General features: G+C 41.1%; 1 protein-coding gene across 4 annotated transcripts in view; it reads right to left on the bottom strand.

Moving 5' to 3' along the window:
- Positions 1-15,422, bottom strand: part of N4BP2 (NEDD4 binding protein 2) — a 41,543-nt gene extending 26,121 nt beyond the window's left edge. For 2 of the 4 annotated variants that reach the window (XM_042812039.1, XM_042812042.1), the window contains exons 1-5: positions 15,327-15,422; positions 9,466-9,580; positions 8,993-9,181; positions 2,950-3,268; positions 57-1,275 (exon numbers count right to left, since the gene is read on the bottom strand). In XM_042812039.1, the coding sequence (XP_042667973.1) occupies positions 57-1,275; positions 2,950-3,154 (1,424 nt within the window). In that variant the 5' untranslated portion in view covers positions 3,155-3,268; positions 8,993-9,181; positions 9,466-9,580; positions 15,327-15,422. Of the gene's footprint in view, positions 1-56; positions 1,276-2,949; positions 3,269-8,992; positions 9,182-9,465; positions 9,581-15,326 lie in introns of those variants that run through there. The other 2 variants (XM_042812041.1, XM_042812043.1) reach the window with 2 other exon arrangements.
- Positions 15,423-18,648: the final 3,226 nt, after the last annotated feature.

Here is an 18,648-nt window from a genome sequence, read left to right as displayed (position 1 = left end):
AATCTTTTAGACAATTAAGCAACTTCTTTCATAAGCTCACAATATAGATGTTCTACCTTGCCAAATATGATTTTCCTGATCCCGGAACACCTCTGAGAAGAACAAGTACTTGACCTATAAGGTGCATCTTTTTTCTCATCATGTGACAAACAGGTGGCTGCTGTGCTTGCGAGAGGTTCAATTTTGAGTTTCTATCTTGATTTTCCCATACCTTCAGAGAAGGGCTGCTATCCCAGGCATTTGGAACCACTGGAGAAGAAAAAGCAAGTCCTTTTTCCAATGTCCTATAGTCTGAAACGGGCCTCCACTGTCCTGGACTGACAGCCACTGGAGTTACAAAGCTGTGACTTCCAATGGACGGATAAAAGGCAGGAGCCATAAGGTTCCATTGTTGTTGAGTCCGACATGATGGTGTAGAAAGATGAAAACTATAATTCTGCTCAGATTGCTGAAAATCCTTAAGTTTCGGTGTTTTGAAACTGGATTTTTCAAGAGAGACGCAGGCTTCTGGAAGAGAAGTGTTGTGAGTGTCACAGGCAGTCATTAACTCTCTGTGCTGTTGCAGGCACTGTGAATTAGGTTCCTCAGTGATAGCTACTCCAAGTTCCAGAGCTCTTTGGGAAGACTCACCAGAAGCAGTAGTTGCACTTTTATGATCTGAAACAATATGCTGTGCCTGATCAGAATTTCCACGGGACGTTTCTCCATTTGATTGTTTATAGGCTTCTGAAGCTATATCCTGGTGAACGCATATTTTTGACAAATCGGAATCCTCTAATGCTTGTGCAAAAGTGTCCGATGCAGCTGGTGAGCTTGTCTGGATGTTCAGCTGATTCGCTGGTAGTTGAGAAGAGCAGTTTTCCAAAACCTCATTACTTGTCGCTATTTGGTGTGGAAAAAGTAGAACATTGCAACCCAAATCCGATTCTTCCCACTCAGGAAATTCCTTAAAGCCATCATGTTCACATACAATTTGATCATTTGCAGAATTAGGCAATTCGACACTCAAGCTGCATCTCTGAAAAGCATTTTCTATTAAGGAATCCAGTTCTTCAGTCAGCGGCATGTCAGGTGATAAGACCTTTTCTTCTTCTTCTTCTTCTTCAGAATTACAGTGTTTCACAGTACTTTCCCATATTCTTTGATTTGGAACAGATCTCCGCTGATTAACAAGGGCTAATGACGATGCCACTGATTCAAAATCTGAGACTTTTGAGGATGCTGCTCCTTCAGCATGAGTGGACAGCTCTAACAGACAATCCATAGCATTTTCTACTGTTGAATAACATTAACAAAATTAACCATAGTCAACTGAAGAAATGCAGGCTGATGAGATTATAGTTTTTTACTTCAAGAAGTACTTATCACAAGTAAAGAGACAACCAACAAAGTTCACTAATTCATCTGTTAACATATCTTCTGCACCCTCATCATCTGCTTCTCATTAGAGGTAAAAAACAGAACTGAAAACAGACATATTGCAAAATAGTAACATAATATGCATTAAAATGACTAAAGGAAATCATGTATAAAAATGACTAAGTTCAACTGAAAAAAAAACCCCCAGATCTGGATGTTTAAATGAATACTTCTAATCTAAATCATCTAAGTGAAATGGTGTGAAATGGCGCTATTGTGAAGAGATACAAGTATAAAAATTACTTTCATGATGGCTAAGTCCAAATGAAAATGTCATAGTAGTCTGAAAATTTCACTATCTTCATCAAATCTTTGTAAAGACGCTAAATGGAGTATATGCCTATGAATAATGTGACCACAAACGAAAAGCTAGCACAAGCAGCACCAGAGCACTAAAGCTAAGCTTCTATTTTTCTGAAGTACAATGCAGCAAAAAAAGAAAAAAAACACATTATAATGAACTTAAGCTTGTTTACTGAATTCTCCAAAAATCTTCTAGACAAAGCTGTCGTTTTCATAAAACTTATTGACTCATGCTTATAAGTCTAATAACTCCATCAATTCCAGTTTTAAAGGAATAAACAACAAACATGAGTGACCTACTAAATTATAAACTCACTACAATTTTGGTAAGATAGAAACAGTAATAAAAGGAGAAGCCCTTTTAATGGCTACAGAGCTTTCATGCATATGAAAAATATCAATCTCTATCTTGCTTACCAGTACTCTTAGAAAAATCTCAGCTAATCACAGCTTGATTAACATGCTCCACATATGACTTATTCCCTGCTCAAACAACTCAGATATTGTTATCCAGTATCTTTGCCACTATTTTTATTACAAGCTAATGAGCTTGTATATAGGAAAATTTCAGAACCACAAAGCATGAGAAGAACTGGACACAGACATAAAAATGAAAATGACAGGAGAGGTGGGTAAGCAGTTTGGCAGAATACAGGGGGAGAAAAACAGTCCAAGTGAGGCTGCAGAGAATTCAACATGAAAAACAGAATTTATCCTGAAACAACTAATCCTCACTAGAAATGACAAGATGACAGTGCAAAACAGAAAGTAAAACAAAAGCTCAATTCAAATATTTAAGAAAAATCAAATGTTGCCAGGATAACGTAACGTGTATCACTGTCTTAAAAAAATATCATTCTAGAAAATAGCATACCCTCCCACAAGAACAGTTTATGCATCCAGCAGATTTGGTACAGAAACTAATTGGAAACAGATTCCCCCCACAACTCTACTGCTGCCTGCTCTGTATCTCAGATCAAGCCAATTAAACTGTCTCTCTGTTTTTTAAAGCCCACTGTTACTGCACATTACCAGCATCCCACAAACATAATCAAACTTTTGCATGGAGAGAGCTTAAAAAAAAAAAAAATGTTATGACTCACCTACTCATTAAAAACTAGACTCACAAATACGTTTACAACTCCCAAATCAACATGTTTGGTGTTGCCCTAGTAAAGAACTGTCTGCATATGGAACAAAGTTGAATGACAAATAAACTGTATTTACCTTTAAAATCACATTCCGAGAGAACCATATAAACCACACTAGGATCTAAGTCAGAAAACATTTCTGACATGCTGTTGAAGAGCTTTTCCTTATTGACACTGTAGGCTGGTTGTGACATTGAGAGGCTTGGGTCCCCCTGGGGTAAAAAAGCAGCAGCTCCAGTCTTCCGAGAAGGACTCCCACCAATTTTCCTTCTCCGTGGCATTTTGTTTACCAAAATCAGGTTGCTTTATTTTGTTCCCATGAGGCCAAGAGTACCAAACTCAGAAATCACAAGAAAATTCTCATAGCCAGAATGCATACAACAGGAATAGCAGACCTGGGAAGAAGAGAACCAAAAAAAAAAAAAAAAATTTTTTTTAAATAGTCACATTTCCATGTCCCCTGTTAAGATACATAAAACATCAAAAAGACTTAAGCATCCAGAAAAAACACTTTTCAGAAGGCTGCTTTTCTTCTTTTCAAACGGCTGACAGCAAAATAGCAATCTTATTTTCTAACTAACTATCTAACCAATCTGTGCCTGAAAGAAAGTACAGTAAAGGAAGCTACCTATGCAAAGCAGAGTTCACAAGTACTCTTCTGCCAACATCTACTGACGACCAGCTAACATTATGGAAAGTTTATATTCTGTTAAAAATTCAGAGCCTTTTTTTTCCTCTTACAAAACTACTGAAAGATTTGGAACATCTGTCGTTTTCCAGAAGTACTTCAGAGCATGACTGTTCTTTATGTTTCAAATACTCGTAAGGTAAAAAGTTGAGGTTCTTCAGTATTCCAGTATAAGAAAGTATTGCCCAGACAGGGTGCAGGGTTCTCATCTCTGGAGATTTTCAAAACCTGACTGTACACAGCTGTGAGCAACCTACTCTAGGTGACGCTGATTGAGCAGGTGCATTGAACCAGATGATGTCCAGAGGTGCCTTCCATACCTCATCGATTTTGTGGGTTTTATTTTTGTGTTCGTGTTTTAAAACTTTTGAAAACATTTTGCAGATCTATGAGCTATAAAGCCTGACGAGGCTAATGTCCTGCCCACGAAGCCTTTGAATACTTCCAGTTAAAACGTTACGGCATCAATAATAACTGCAATTACTGCACTAATCCTCTGTAGAAGAAAGCAACTCTTAACTGAAGTAGAAGCAAGAGTGTAGTATGATCTTAGTCTTTTCTTTATGTCAAATAATAATAAAGCACTCTGTGTTCTAGCAAAGCTTATAAACTCATAATTTTTGTAACAAATTACTCAGTAAAGTAGCAAACTTCGTTACTGAAGCAAATTACAGCAAAGGATCATTATCCTGTAATAACAGCTGTGGACTGGCCACAGAATACCTCATTCTGTGTCAGGATTATTTTGCCAGCAATGACCAATTTAACACAGACACACTCTTTCCTCACAGTGCACAAATGACAAAGCCAAATCAGTGTCAGCTTTGGGCAGCACCTTCCCTTTATTCCCCAGCAATCTCTACCACTAACTGCGTATTTAAAAGGAGATAGACTGTTATCTCCCAAGTTGTAAGAACACACATAAGAAAAACAAATTTCAGGACACCAGGAGTTTCTACTATGATTATGGACTTGAGCTACAGAAATGACGGACGTCTGAAACAACAAGAAGTCACAGAACTGTGAAAGGTACAGGTGAGAAGAGCAATACTCAGGAAAAAGAGACAGAGTTCCAAACATAAAGGGGACGCGACCACGGAAGATGAATGCTAGCAGACGGAGGTCAATTGCGGCTGTTTTTTGAGGATCCTCATAACACTCCTGATTTCTCTCTCTGATTAGCTGCCCTTACATATTTGCTACCCTCTGCTCACTTAAAAATAAATAAATAAACAAATAAATAAAAATCAAGCAAAACAATTAAAAACAATGGCTTTTTTTTTTTCTTTTTGATTCATCCTCCAGGCAGTAAAACAGGCTGAGACGTATGTTCACAGAAGGTGCCAGTGCTAGAAAATGCTCCTCACTAAAACCAGTTCAATGAAAGAAAAAATCCTGCAAGGGAGAAAGCTTTTCATGCACCTTGACATTCCTGCACGCCAACAGACTTTAAGCAGAACTCTGTTATTACTATTTCATTTCAAGTCCCTTGTAATTAACAGTCCATGTTCTCCAGCTAGACCTTCCCAACATATTACCTGCATTAGGATGCATACCACGCTACACATTAAGATGCGTTACTCTAGGCATCCTAACAAAGCCATATGCTTCAGCCTGCATGAATCAAATCAGCAAATAAACTGTTGATGCCAACACACCTCTCATCGTCTTCTTCATTTTCACTTGTCATTGCAGCAGCAATACTTTTTTCCCTCCAATTAACACACTACACAGAACAGTTTCAAAGGAAGAGATTTTGTTTGTATCAGCTGTGATCTGAATCTCTGCATTTTAGGTAAGCTGCTGGTGCCATGGTCAAGAGATTGAGAAATCTTGTAGATCTACTACTACAAGCCCTTAATATTATTACTGTGAAATGAAAAGAACACAGAAATAAGGTTATCATGGCTACCATCACAGACAGGTATTTTGACAGATTCTCCTTTGTGTACACCCAAATTTTCAATGTAATTCCTCAACAGACTCCTGGGCAATGCTTTCTTGTTGATATCACTAAGCACGATAGAAGTATATAAAAAGAGACGACTGCACACGTGCAATATAATTCAGTGTGCTTTGTATGAGACATGACACTACCACACTATGCTGAAAGGAAGAATTACTCACTTGCTGATAGGAACATGCCCTGAACTTTAAAGAGGATTTTACCCAGGGACTTGCCTTTTCAGATACTCAAGTTTCTCTTTTTGAAAGCTAGTTTACTAAGGGGAAATCATTTTGAACAACTGAAGAGCCAGACTTGCAGGTCAGCTCCATTTGTAGGTTATGGCTAACATATTACAAATCAATTTGTAGTTTGCTGTGGATGGGGGCTTTTCTCCCCAAGATGAAAATGGAGTTGTAATAACAACTAGGGCTGCACTGAACACAGCGAAAGGGGATTTTAGAGATGAGGCAAAGGCTGTAATACATTTGGTGGTCCACTAGGCAGTTCTGGGTACCACTACTCCACACATACCCAATGAGAGCAAATAGCTCTTTCATTTCAGCGCTGATGACAAACAACACTCCTGTGGCAGCCTCAGCTTCACCTACACAAAAAGCAAAATAAGACAAAAACCCTCAAGCACCCCTTCAAACTCAGTTTTTCCAGAAACACACATCTACTGACATTAAGAGTCTCCTCCCATTGAAATTCAGCTACCACAAACATGTACAAAAGCCTGGCTGTATGAAAATTACCTTCTTTATGAAGGAACCCCATAAATGGAAGAGAAAATAAGCGTCTGGTATTTTCTACAAAATAGTATCGTTTACAAACCCTAACAACCTAATCTAGAAAACAAGATGCCATAGATCCATCAAGTCAAGGTGCTTCAGTCTTTCCAAAGTGACAGAATTTATTCTTAAATCACCCATTATGAGCCTGCAATGTTGCCTGTTCCAGTACTGCTACCCCTAAGGAGCTCAGTGATGAATCAGACAGCATCAAGAGAAGAGCAACACAGAGATCAGCAGTCACTACAGGCAAACTGTAACTGCCAAAACAGGCAAGCACTGATGTCACAACACACCTTTGTCTTTTCTGTTCTACAGTTGGAACAAGAAAGAGAAGAGTCAAACCTCACCAAGCAATGGGATGGACCAGAATCTCAAGTCTCAATTCCAACTTTAAGTAGCAACTCTCAATATTTCTTTCCAGGAAAAGGAATGCCAACAGTTTCTTAAACTACATAGGTTGCTCCAAAAGTAATGCCTCCTGCTTATTTCCATGGAAATTACAACAGATACAGACAACACAATAACACTGTTTGATAGAGAAAATTCTCAGCTACAGAACACTATTTTTCAACACAGTCACCCCCAGCAGCCAGTTCATGCAGATGAGTTGATCGAGATGCTCTTTATCTCACAGCGTGACGGCTGTGCACAGACATCTAGAACATGGCTTGTGTCTTTCATGTCACTTTAACTACTGCTGAAATGCACCACTCACTGCCTCACTTTGCTCACATTCACTGTTTGGTCCTCAGAAATGCTCAGCAAGTGCTGATGAATGTCGACATATGCAAATCTTTCCACATGGGAGAAGTCAATGTCACATCTTTGCTTCATACGCACCTCCATGTCAGACACCATTTTGTCACACTGCCCCTCTGCTGCCATCCGTTACACAGCAACAAAACGTAAGGGAATATTGGTGGAAAGGTTCAACCTCTATTGCCATACCAGGATCATCTGCCTCTGACTCTATTGGACAGCATAACAAAATAGGAGGCATTCCATTTGGAGCAGCCCTTGTCATAGATTTAAGAATGTATTTGTAATTCTCTAGGAGAACAAATGTAACATGACCCATGCTTCCAATAAGTACAATTCTACAAAAGAGGAAAAACACGTTTTTTTTATCCTCTCTCTCTCTCTCCCTCCCCATTTTTCCCTCCCCACTCATTCTAAAATTGACAAGTTTTCCCAGTCCTGAAAAAAATAGATGAGAAAATTCTCCACAAAGCACAGAATGAATTTAAATTGCTGTAACTACTGCAAAGGAATTCCCTTGCAGACACATGTTCCAAAAGTTTCAGTTTTATTTTCACGAGCACAAATGTCCATAGGAAAAAATAATCAAAAATAGCAGGAGTACAGCAGTCAACCAAGTCAGACTCCTCACACTGGGAAGGCAGGTTGATGACAACACTAAGCATGCTTTCAACATACTATCTATAATGATAGAGAGCACTAAAAGAGATTAAATGAACAAAGAACTAAATTTAACTAATATCATACCAGTCTTCCTGACAGAATTAAAAGAAGAGGAAAGAGAAGTTACGTTCTGAAAGACAATGACTATGAAATGTTTTATGGAAAAAGAAACAAACAATCACAGCCTTGAGGCCTACCAACATCGTAATTGCTACTGCATAAGCAGCTGCTTAGGAGAGTGAAGAAATAGACTACTGCAAGGAACATATCAGCCCTTCAACATGGTCAACATTTGTTTCACAATAGCCTGCCAAGGCCAAAACTTAAAATCTTACAGGGACTGTTTATAGTACAAAATGTTCATCAATTAATTTTTAAATAAATTAAGGGTGAATTCCAGTTAAATGGCTGCAAAGATATCTGGGAATCACAGCATTTAAACCACTTAAATGCTGTAATCACTATGTTCCTATAACGTAGATGAATAAACAACCTATAGAAGGATTGGGAAAATTGAAAAAAAGCTTATACTGAACATTTTAGTGGCAAATTCTTAGGCAGAATAAACATTTTAGTGTCAAAGCCACACTCCAACACAGGTAAAGCAAACTGCAACTGCCATCAAACTTTAAATTTTCCTTAAAAAAAAAATCAAAAAATCAAAATATACTCTTCTTCTGAAGATGCAGTGCAAAGAACTCAAAAACCTTAAAATCATCCCAACAAAAATTAAAGGAAAACAAAAACCCCTAAGATTTTCCAAAAAAATGAAAGTGATTTTTAATGGATCTAAAGATTTCACTTACAATCAGAAATAGTTGCTAATATAACCTCGTTTTCAGTAACAAATAAGCCATCTCGATTACCACTCTTCCTTTCGCCAAAAAGAAAGATCCTTTCGGCCGTTCTCACCAAAAGAAGCTTCCAGCTTTGGCACAATGTAATTTTGAATGCTTACAACCAAAGCTGCTCATTTGGATGTTTTTAAGCTTTTCTCATCAATTTAAGGAAGTAAACCTCATATGCATTTAAAAATAAAAGTTTGGTTTTAAGTTTTATATCCAAAAAGAATTTTGAATTTCAAACCACATAAACTACTTATTAAGTAATGTTCATTTGAATCTTCAGAATGTTAGTGTGTGTGTATATATATGTATAGACACACACACACTTTTTTAATAACCACAAAACTTTAAAAAAAAAAAAAAAACAAAAACAAAAAACCTGTGTTTGAATTCAAATAAAACAATATTGGCATGGAACTTACATTTTCGGTTTCATTGTGTTGCCCCACAGTGGGTCCCTTCTCATCTTTCCAAAACCACCACAGATGGTATATCTAATACAGATTTGGAATTCAGAAAAAAATACGTAATACACTTTTCTGTCAGGAAACCATGCTGTCAAATATGCGAGTTGAATGTCAATAGAAATTGGTAGAAGTGGGTGTTTCCTCCTGACAAAAGAATGATCAAAACACAAATTATAATCAGTATTATGCTCACAGCCCATGCAACTTTAAGAAAAGTTTTAACACTGAGCTATATACATATATATTTAATAGATGAAGCGTGGCTAACATTCTATTGAGAGAGTTCAACACGCTAAGTGGAACTCAAGTATCAGTTCGGCTAAGTGACTTCAGATACTTGTTTCTCACCTAGAAGAATGACTTACATCAGGTAACGAAATAGCATAATGACAGCAGAATGAGCTTGGAACAAAAGTAAGTTTCCTTACTCATCATTCCACTCGGTTCTTCACCACAGTTCTTAGCCATCTTGAAAATGCTTATAGATCCATGTAGGTCCAGAAAAACTTCACTCCTTCATGTGATGAATTAGGCAACAAAAACCTGGTACAACAAAAATGGAATACATTACTTTCAGGTACACCATTATCTTGTAATATTCCACCAGCACTAGAAAGATGTCAGGAGGAAATGTTTCATCAAGAGGATGGTGAGGCACTACAACGGGTTGCCCAGAGAGACTGTGGAGGTGTTCAAGGCCAGGTTGGATGAGGCCCTGGGCAATGTGATAACAGCATCTGATTTCATGGCCGGCAATCCTGCCTATGGCAGAGAACTAGATGATCTCTGGAGTCCCTTCCAACCCAAGTCCATGATATTATGACAACATTACATGTACTCTTTTAAAGTAGATGAAAACTCCTAAACCACTGTGTTCCACTGACGACATTAGGTATATTCAAAGCCTAAGTTCCAGCGTACACATGAGCCTAGACATCAGTTTCCTAACGATATCTTCCAAACAATTCAAAATAAAAAAAAAGAGCATGCATATGTAAACCAGGTAAAGAAATCTAAACAAATTTTCTGTCATCCTCCAAATATGACAGGTTGTTGTCCCAATTATTTTATGAGTCCTCTCAAGAGACTGAGAACCTCCCTACCATTTTGCATCTGAACATATTCCACTGCCCCAAAGTTTTAAGAAGACACATCAGAAACAAACAAAGAAGGAGGGAGACCAACTTTTTAAAGGGTCTAATTGTTACAGGACAAGGGGGAATGACTTCAAACTAAAAGAAGGGAAATTGGGGTTATATATAACAAAAAAAATTCTTTACTCAGAGGATGGTGAGGCACTGGCACAGGCTACCCAGAGAAGCTGTGAATGCCCCATCCTCAGGCTTTCAAGGCCAGGCTGGATGAAGCCTTGGGCAGTCTGATCCAGTGGGTGGCAGCCCTGCTTATGGCAGGGGGTGGAACTGGATGGCTGTGAGATCTCTTCCAATCCAAGCCATTCTGTGATTCCGTGATTGAAAACCTGCACAGACTTATCCAACACAGGCCATTAAGAAGGAAACGGTTTTCAGAAGAAAGGACCCCTGATCATTATGATGGGCTCAAGAGCCTTTCTCCACACAGCACGCTGAGGAGGGGTTGTTCACCCACAGCAGCAGGGCTGTCAAATGGCCCATCCCACTGTGCAGCCTGGAGCCAGGACACTGCTCTCGAGAGAGGCCTCTGCTCAGTGAGCACAGACAGGCCTCCTGCTAGGTGTGTGCGACCAAAGCAACGAGGCAGTGTAAGAACAGATGGGACATACACAGCTGCCAGCAAGATTTCCTCCTGCATCATGTCTGCTCATTAAGAACTAGTTAATACTCCTTTTCAATTATCCCAATACCAGGGCTTTTTTTCAGACAAAAACAGAGTTGTAGCAGTTGAACACCTTCTTCACAAGCTTTTCTATAACTCAGATAAGGAAACTGCATATAATCCTAGGATATTTTCATTACCTTGTTTCCCCCACACACATACACACACTTTGCTACACCCCAACCACCTTTGTCTAGTCACAGGCAAAGCCTCAAGGCTTGAGAGATGGCAAAAAGGAGTCTTGAGATTAAAGAGGGTGCAAATATGCAGCTAGACAAGCTAGAAAAGTAGCAGGCAGCTGTTGTCTTGTTTAAGGTGGTTGTCTGTTTCTCAGACAGCAATGACTGTCTGCAAAATGTCCCTCCAAACACCCAGGCTTGGCCGCTTTAAGGTTAGCAATGTCCAGGACAAAGCGCAAAGCAAAAGGCTGGAACCAGTGACACTAGTGGCTATGTTGGGGCTTCCACAGTTAGTGCTACTGCTTAGGACTGCATTCCTATTCCATGTTACAAAATAGCGACGGAGCATTTGGAAAGAGAAATGAAAACTCCTGCCAGATGGTACTGCAACTCCTTCACATCATGTTTCCAGAGACGTTCCCAAAGTCAGGTTGAAGGGCAGTTAATCAAGGTAACTGTAAAATTACTGTTCTTCTTCAGCTATAGAAATTCCTCACACACTCCAGCTGTACTTCCATAACTTTGCCTGAACTGCTTCATACAGACAGCACTGGACAGAACTTGCGGTTCAAGACTTGGCATCTCCCAGAATTGCTGGAAATGGCTTTGAATCTTTTAAATTTTAATGGAGTTGCAATTTATAACTAAGAAGTTAAGACAGTGCAATGCACAAAGTATTTTAGACTAATTTAAAAGGAAAAAAATGGGAAAAAAATGAAAATACAACAAATTAAAAGCTGAACAAGACTCTCTTTATCAGGTTAACCTGAATATTACTGTAGTCTCCTACATTGCTGTCTGCATTTCTCATAAGGATCTTTTTGATTTTTGCTGTGATTGAGGCCTAACAAAAGGATGGGCATTTATTTTAGCATTTAGAAAACCAACAAAAAGGCAGCAGCAAGGATAAAGATTGGTTCAGTAAGGATGAGATGATATTGGAAGCCAGTATTACTGAAGATCATAGGTGGAACATTATTATGGACATATACACGCAAGTGGCAGATGGAGCTAAAAAACAGATCATTCAAAGAATCCTTATTCAGTTTTCTGCACTGGCAGCAGTCAGGACTGGTAATAAATGTAAATGCTACTGCCCCAAACCTTGACTTGTTTAAGCAGTTGATGCAAAGGAAGATAGGTTTACTTTCTACTTTTAGTTGCTGCTGGAATTCTAAACTGACACTAAGGAAAGGACTGAGGTGCTAAGCGTGGATCTCCAGATCTATGCAGACAATTAACAGCTTCTGCAATGTCACCAGGTACCTGGAAGCACTAAAACCAAGGCTTCTCAGCTCCTCATCTTCCCCTTGCATTTGCTACACAGAACAACTCAATGGCAGCACTTTGCAATCAACTTCCTGCAGCAAACCAAAGGTCAGCTTAACTCCTCCGAGCCCGTGATACATCCAGCCCCGCATTCTGGCAAGCCCCAGGCGCCGCAGCCAAGCAAGTCTACAACAGTTTCCAGTTCTGTGACTCAAAATGACACTTTGTTGCACGCTGGGACAAAGCTGAAGCATGAGAAGTTCTTGAATTACAGAATGAGCTCAAATACAGAAGCACAAAAAAGATATATTCAGGTCTGCAGAAAGCACTTGAAAGAACAGGCTACACATGAGACGGTGACTGCTGGAACCTCAGTCAAAGCACAAAGCGTGCTGGAATGTCAGCCAGATTTTTCACCAATATCCAGTAACCAGTGACTTCGAAACAGCAGTCTAAATAAGGAAGCTGAGTAGCCAGGCTGGGAAAAGACACACAACAGTTAATGAAATTAGCTGGTGGTCCGCCACACAACAGCAACAAAAGCACCACTCCAAAAAACAATTCCCAAACGTGAACATACTACAGTGCCACATAACAGGCTTCACATTGATTATTCTACGTAATTACAAGTTAAACAAGGAAGCAAGAAACTAAACCACATTAGGAAAGCGAGATAGGAACGAGAACAGATTATTCATGTAGTTATCCCAAATATTTCCCAAGAAAAAAGAAATTCACCCCATCAGTTTCTAAGCTGGAAATTACATTGCATAGCTCTACCAGTACAAATACATCTACTGCTTACATTCTAATACGCTTCCATTTGTGAAGCCACCAGGCCAGCTGAACACAACGCATATGCAGCCATTACATAGCAATTAAAAAAGATAAAAGCCATTTTCAGCTTGCCATAAACCCACAGATAGATGACTTCATCCTTGTCCAGGTACATCAACAAAAAGCTTACAGCCACCAAGTGACCATCACTACTTACTTGAGAGTCTTAAGCCTAGCAATTTACCCTCAGGAAGTAATACATACGAGTTCAACTTTTATGACTGCAAAAATCGTCATGTGGATTTAAATCGTTTTTAATAGTCATCTGAGCTAACATGGACAATATCTGAGAGTGGTATTATGGATTGGTTACCTAAATCAACCTGCCAGTAGATCTATATTCCCAGTGGAGCCATGAGAAGAAACAGCTGGAAAACCTAGCCTCTTCCACACGCACAGCTGGATTCTGGAGAAAATATCATTGTATAGCTGCATTTGATCGTGAGAGCCTGTTAACTGAAGACTATTTAACTTCCTAGTGGCATTTTTATAGTAGCAGACTCTGTAGAAGAGATGATGGCAGCAACTTCTTGAAGCACAAGAATTAATAATTTTGCAACTTCTATCAGCAGTAAATTAATGTACAGAAAATTCTGTGTAAAAATAACAAGACTGATTATTTCAGCCATTTAGCTATAGATTGGCACAGTTAAAGAAAACAGGCCCTAAAAGACCTCAGAAAAACCACCTGCCTAAGTCCCTATTCTATACACACTAATGCAATATACACTAATTCGAGACAACAAAACTGTATTTTGTAAAATAAAGCAGGTTATGGATAAGGATCCACCTACACCGTAAGTTAAGTCACCTGTAGATGTGCTGTGGATGTTCCCAAAATTCACACTCAAGTTAACACTTTTTGTCATTCACTACCACACTTCACATCCATAACACCATGAACCTCACTCCCCTCCCACACCAGTGCTTTCCCAGCTGAAATGCTCATGTTAGTGTAACAGTGGGAGCCTTTAAATAATAATAATAATAGGAGAAAGCCTTAGAGAAGAAATGAAAGGATTTTTAAGATGTGCTCAGTCTTGCTGTATTTCCTTTACAGGCTCTCCATGTGGACATCATAGAGTACAACACCACAAACTACTGGAACTTTAAGGTGCTGCAAACATGACACGTACTTGCTCTGCCTTCCTAATGGCGACTATTAGCTGAATCAGGACTATAACTGCTATTACAAACGTACATCACCCTTGATTTTCTTCTGCAATTTGCTTCAAGCCTGTAAGTAGTAGCTTGTAATAGACGAAGGGTGACTTATTCAACTTCCTTGTTCTTTCTGTTCATCTGAAAACTTCTCCAAAACAATTCTGGAGGACTTGCACTTAAGCTCCCTACGTGAATCATTCCCATCTTTTATCCGCATGACTACTGAAAGCTTCATAGGGGTGTGAGAAGCAAAATCCATTTTGTCAAGAGTTTGTGTTAAAACGTTTGTGATGTTTCAAACTGTTCCCAGCTGTTTAGAACAAGTTTTAAGAACAGTAACATACAGAGAAACTGCACTTCTTTCCTCCGTTTAAGCTGGGCTCCCCATGGCACTGCATCAGAACCGCAGCCCGCATCCAAAACACTCGAGATCACCACACTACAAAGGTCACCACGCTTCAGGCTGTTCAAAACAAACAGCCCATTCAAGCACTACGTTGCTCGTTATTTCGTTCTGCACGGGGCGGATTCAACTCTTGAAAAACGCATTTGAGGCCTAAAGGCGCACCGCACGCGGTTTGGCCGGGACAGGCGGACGGAGCCCTTCCTCCAGCAGCAGGTGAGGCCAAGCAGGCCGGCAGAGCAAGGCAGGCAGAGAGAGGCCGGCGGGCCGGGCAGTCCCGAGCTCCCGAAGCAGCGGCCCCGCCTCGCGACCGCCGCCACCCCTCGCCGGACGGCCCGGCATCGTCCCCTTCCCCGCGCGGGGGCAGCCCGCAGCGCTGGAGACCTACGGCCGGACTCGGCCGCGCAGGATCTGCCCCGTCGCCTCCTCTTCCTCCCGAGTTACGGGCAGCCCCCTTCGGCGACACCCGAGGCCGCGCCCGACAGCGCCGAGGACGGGCCCCAGCGGCCGCCGCCCGCTAGCGGCCTCCGCCATTTCAGGAGCCCTGCCCTATCGGGAGCAGGGGGAGGGCGAGGCTCCTCCCCGGCCTCACCGCTTCGCGCCGGAGCCCACCGGCCTTTACCTCCTGCCGCTCGGCTCGCTCGTTTCTGCCGGCCGCTGGGACGGGGGAGCTGCTCGGCGGCGGCAGGGGAGCGGGGGAGGCTGCGCGGAGCTCGCCGCGGGAACACAGTGCCGCTCTCCGTCCGGACGGGGAAGAACAGCCAGGAGGAAGCTCCGCTCCGCACCCCTCCGCGCCGCCCCTCCCCGCCGGGCCGCAGCGCCGCCCCGCGTGTCCCGGGCGGGCTGGCACGGCCTGCGAGGTCCGGCCGCAGGAGGCTGGGCGGCGGCACGGTGCCGAGGGGCGGCCCTGCGGGGTTTAGCTGAGGGAGGTTCGCTCCCGAGAGATAAAGGCAGCCCCTGCTCAGCTCCTGTGTCCGGAGGGTGGCAGTTGCCGCCTTTTTCACGTGGCTGGTGATGCAACTGGGCGTTAAGCACGGCTTTCGTGCCAACCTCTGGAAAGGCCGGTTCCGAGCCTGCCAAAACACACCGAAACGCGACCTTCGGCGCCTCCCCCGCACCGCTTTGTCCCGGGCCGCTCCCGCCGCAGCACAGCGTCCCGGGGAAGGAACCTGTGGGCCGAAGCGGCCGGACCGCTCCTGTGAAAGGCGAGAAGCACCGCCGCCCCCGAGCCGTGGGGCCGTCCGCGGGCCTGCAGATCGCTTCCATTGTGATTCGTTCCATTCGGAGAAAGTGGCGCCCTCCGATCTCCATTTGCCCCTTCCCCTGTCGTACGAGATCTGCCTTCGGCGGACGTTAAAGCGCTGCCGATGCGCTTACAAGTGCACAAGGCGCTCCCACCACCCCGCCGCTTCCTCCAGGGCCTGAGGTCCTCGCTGCCCCCAGGCCCTGCGTGCCTTACAGCTGGAACTTCAACTGCAAGGTCCAGAGGGAACAACCAGATGAAAAAAAGAGAAGTTTTACAATGAAATAATCGCGCATGGGGAGCCCACTGTGGTCTTCTTGCACAACCTGCAAAAGAGCTCAGCGACTTCACTGTTGCTGGCAGGGATCACAGTCCCCCGGTGCTGTTTGTTAGGACAGCACCTGAAAAGCTATTTTATTTTGTTTGAACGTAAGTTTGTGTATATTTAGCAAAGAAGTAGTGTTTTTTAAAAAGTGGGAAACAAATTATTCAAAACATTTAATTCTCAGGTAATTAGACTGACTCAGTTTGCCTGTCACTTTGCTGTTTTAGTGCTTATCTCGTAGTTATACGGTGTGCAGTATTTAAACAAATAAAGGACAAACTTTCACATTGGTACTACAACATGTACATACATATTAATGCACAGGATGTGCTGCTAAATTTCAAGAAACTGCTCTCTTGCCCTGTCTCATGGTAAGATAAAAAAATGACTCAATACTGTGGTATTGGAAATGTTCAGAATCGTGGAAGAAAAACATCCATCACCATTTGTGTGCGTATGTCTAGTGTCAAGCAGCTTTGTGCATGCACAGGGAACTGTTTCTTTCCTTCATTTGTTCAGAGCCTGGACAAATATCAGAAACAAAATCTTTTCTCTTTCAGGGTGTGATGCTGGTAAAGTGTTAATCATACGTTAGGAAAAATAGGTCGCATAGATTCCAGTCTAATGACTGTGTCTTTGTATTTTTAAGGTTGCCAGAAAGAGGAAGAGGAAGGCTTTCATTATGCTAAGTCCAATTGCCTCCATTAAGCTGCCATGCTGGTGGGGTGTTGCTGCTGGCACTTGATGCATAAAACTATGTTGTTCTTTGCCAGTTGTACATATTACAGTATTTGACACCATGAAAATGCCAGACTAATTTGGGTACTGGCAGATTTCTCACTACAACAGCTAACACTTTAAACAGGAGGGGGGTTGGTATCTAGATAATTACCATAACTGTAAAAGAGATTCTTTATCTCTGTGCCTTTCTTTGAGTTTTCACACAACCATTTTTCACTTATTATCTGCTATTGTTTGGTTGTTTTTTGTTTTTTTTGTTTTTTTTTTGTTGTTGTTGTTGTTTTATTATTATTATTTTAATTCACCTCTTCTTATGTCTTCAGTTGGCTTGTTTATACTTGGAATGGCTTGAACATACAGCATGTAATCTCTGCTGTTTGGCACAAGCTTTCAGTCACTGAATGCTTTCACAACAGATTTTCCATTTCTGTTTCTACAATCCTGCCTTCTCAAAGTAGAAATACTTCACTATGCTCTTGCTTATGTTATAACTCACATTAAAATATTATTACTACCAGATCTGGACTGTAAAAAAACAAGAAAATGTCAGTTCCTTTTGATGCTTCTGATTGTACAGCCTCAATCTACTCAGCAAATTGTGATTTCCTTCTGTGCTCAAATTGCCTCTGAGGGTCTACAGCTAAAGAGGAGATTAGATTAGATTCTGATTTGCAAGAACAATTTCAAGCTAGACTTGTGGATTGAATAACATTCTTATGCTGTAAGAAAGGCATTTAATAGTCAGTTTTAAAGATTCTTATTTTTATATACATGAACATACTGAATATACAGTAATAAATACCTCAGGGAAACACCTGTGAAATTGGGCTGTATTAAAGATTCAGATTTGCCTGCAGTAAATATAAAATATTTTATTTTTTTCCGAGAATTTGTGGCACAGCTGTCATTCATCATTATTCAGACTTCTCTACCTTTTTTTTTTTTTTTTTTTTTTTTTTGAGGGAGAGTTCTGAAACTTGCAAGCTGAGCCCCAACTTACAGTATTACTTCCCATCTTCTAGAAAGGAGAGATGAGAAGAGCTTATAACAAATTCCCACAGAAAATGTTTATATAAGAGTTGATTCGGTCTCTCTGTGCTACAAGCCACCCTCTTCCTAGGATGCCTTCCACTGTCTCTTTCCATCTTTAGGTTTCACATACATCGGAGAGAATACAAAGGTAGCCTTTTCTTTTTTTTCCCCAATGGATTTACCTTAATGCTGATTTAAAATGTTTACTTTGGCTTTCTGGACTGCATGCATCTTCAGTCAGTATTACATTGTCTATGATCCTGGAGTTTGTGCTCCTACAAGAAATAACTTCTCTCAGCCAGAATTCAATTCCTCAAGTAGAAACTTATTTCTGTAGAGTTTTGGTTTGTCTTGTTTTTTTTTTTTAAAAAAAAAAAAAGCTTTACATAAATAAATGTTTACAGAGTAAGCCACATCGTTATCTCTTCTCCTCCAGCCCTCTCCAGATTTATGTAAATGCACAGTGAATTATAGCGTTTAATCTCTATAAAGGGACTCCACATCTAATTCCTATACTTGAAATCCACTGATCTTCTGTTCCATACAGCTATAGACTCCTCAGTTAACTGCAAAAGTTCTCCCTCCAGTTAGTATCACTGTAGT

The sequence above is a fragment of the Centrocercus urophasianus genome, unplaced genomic scaffold (genome assembly GCF_019232065.1).
Source record: "Centrocercus urophasianus isolate 14NV4802_14NV808 unplaced genomic scaffold, USGS_Curo_1.0 seq_13, whole genome shotgun sequence".
Classification (NCBI taxonomy): domain Eukaryota; kingdom Metazoa; phylum Chordata; class Aves; order Galliformes; family Phasianidae; genus Centrocercus; species Centrocercus urophasianus.
The sequence above is the reverse complement of the archived record's forward strand: the minus strand, read 5'-3'. Positions and strand labels throughout refer to the sequence as shown.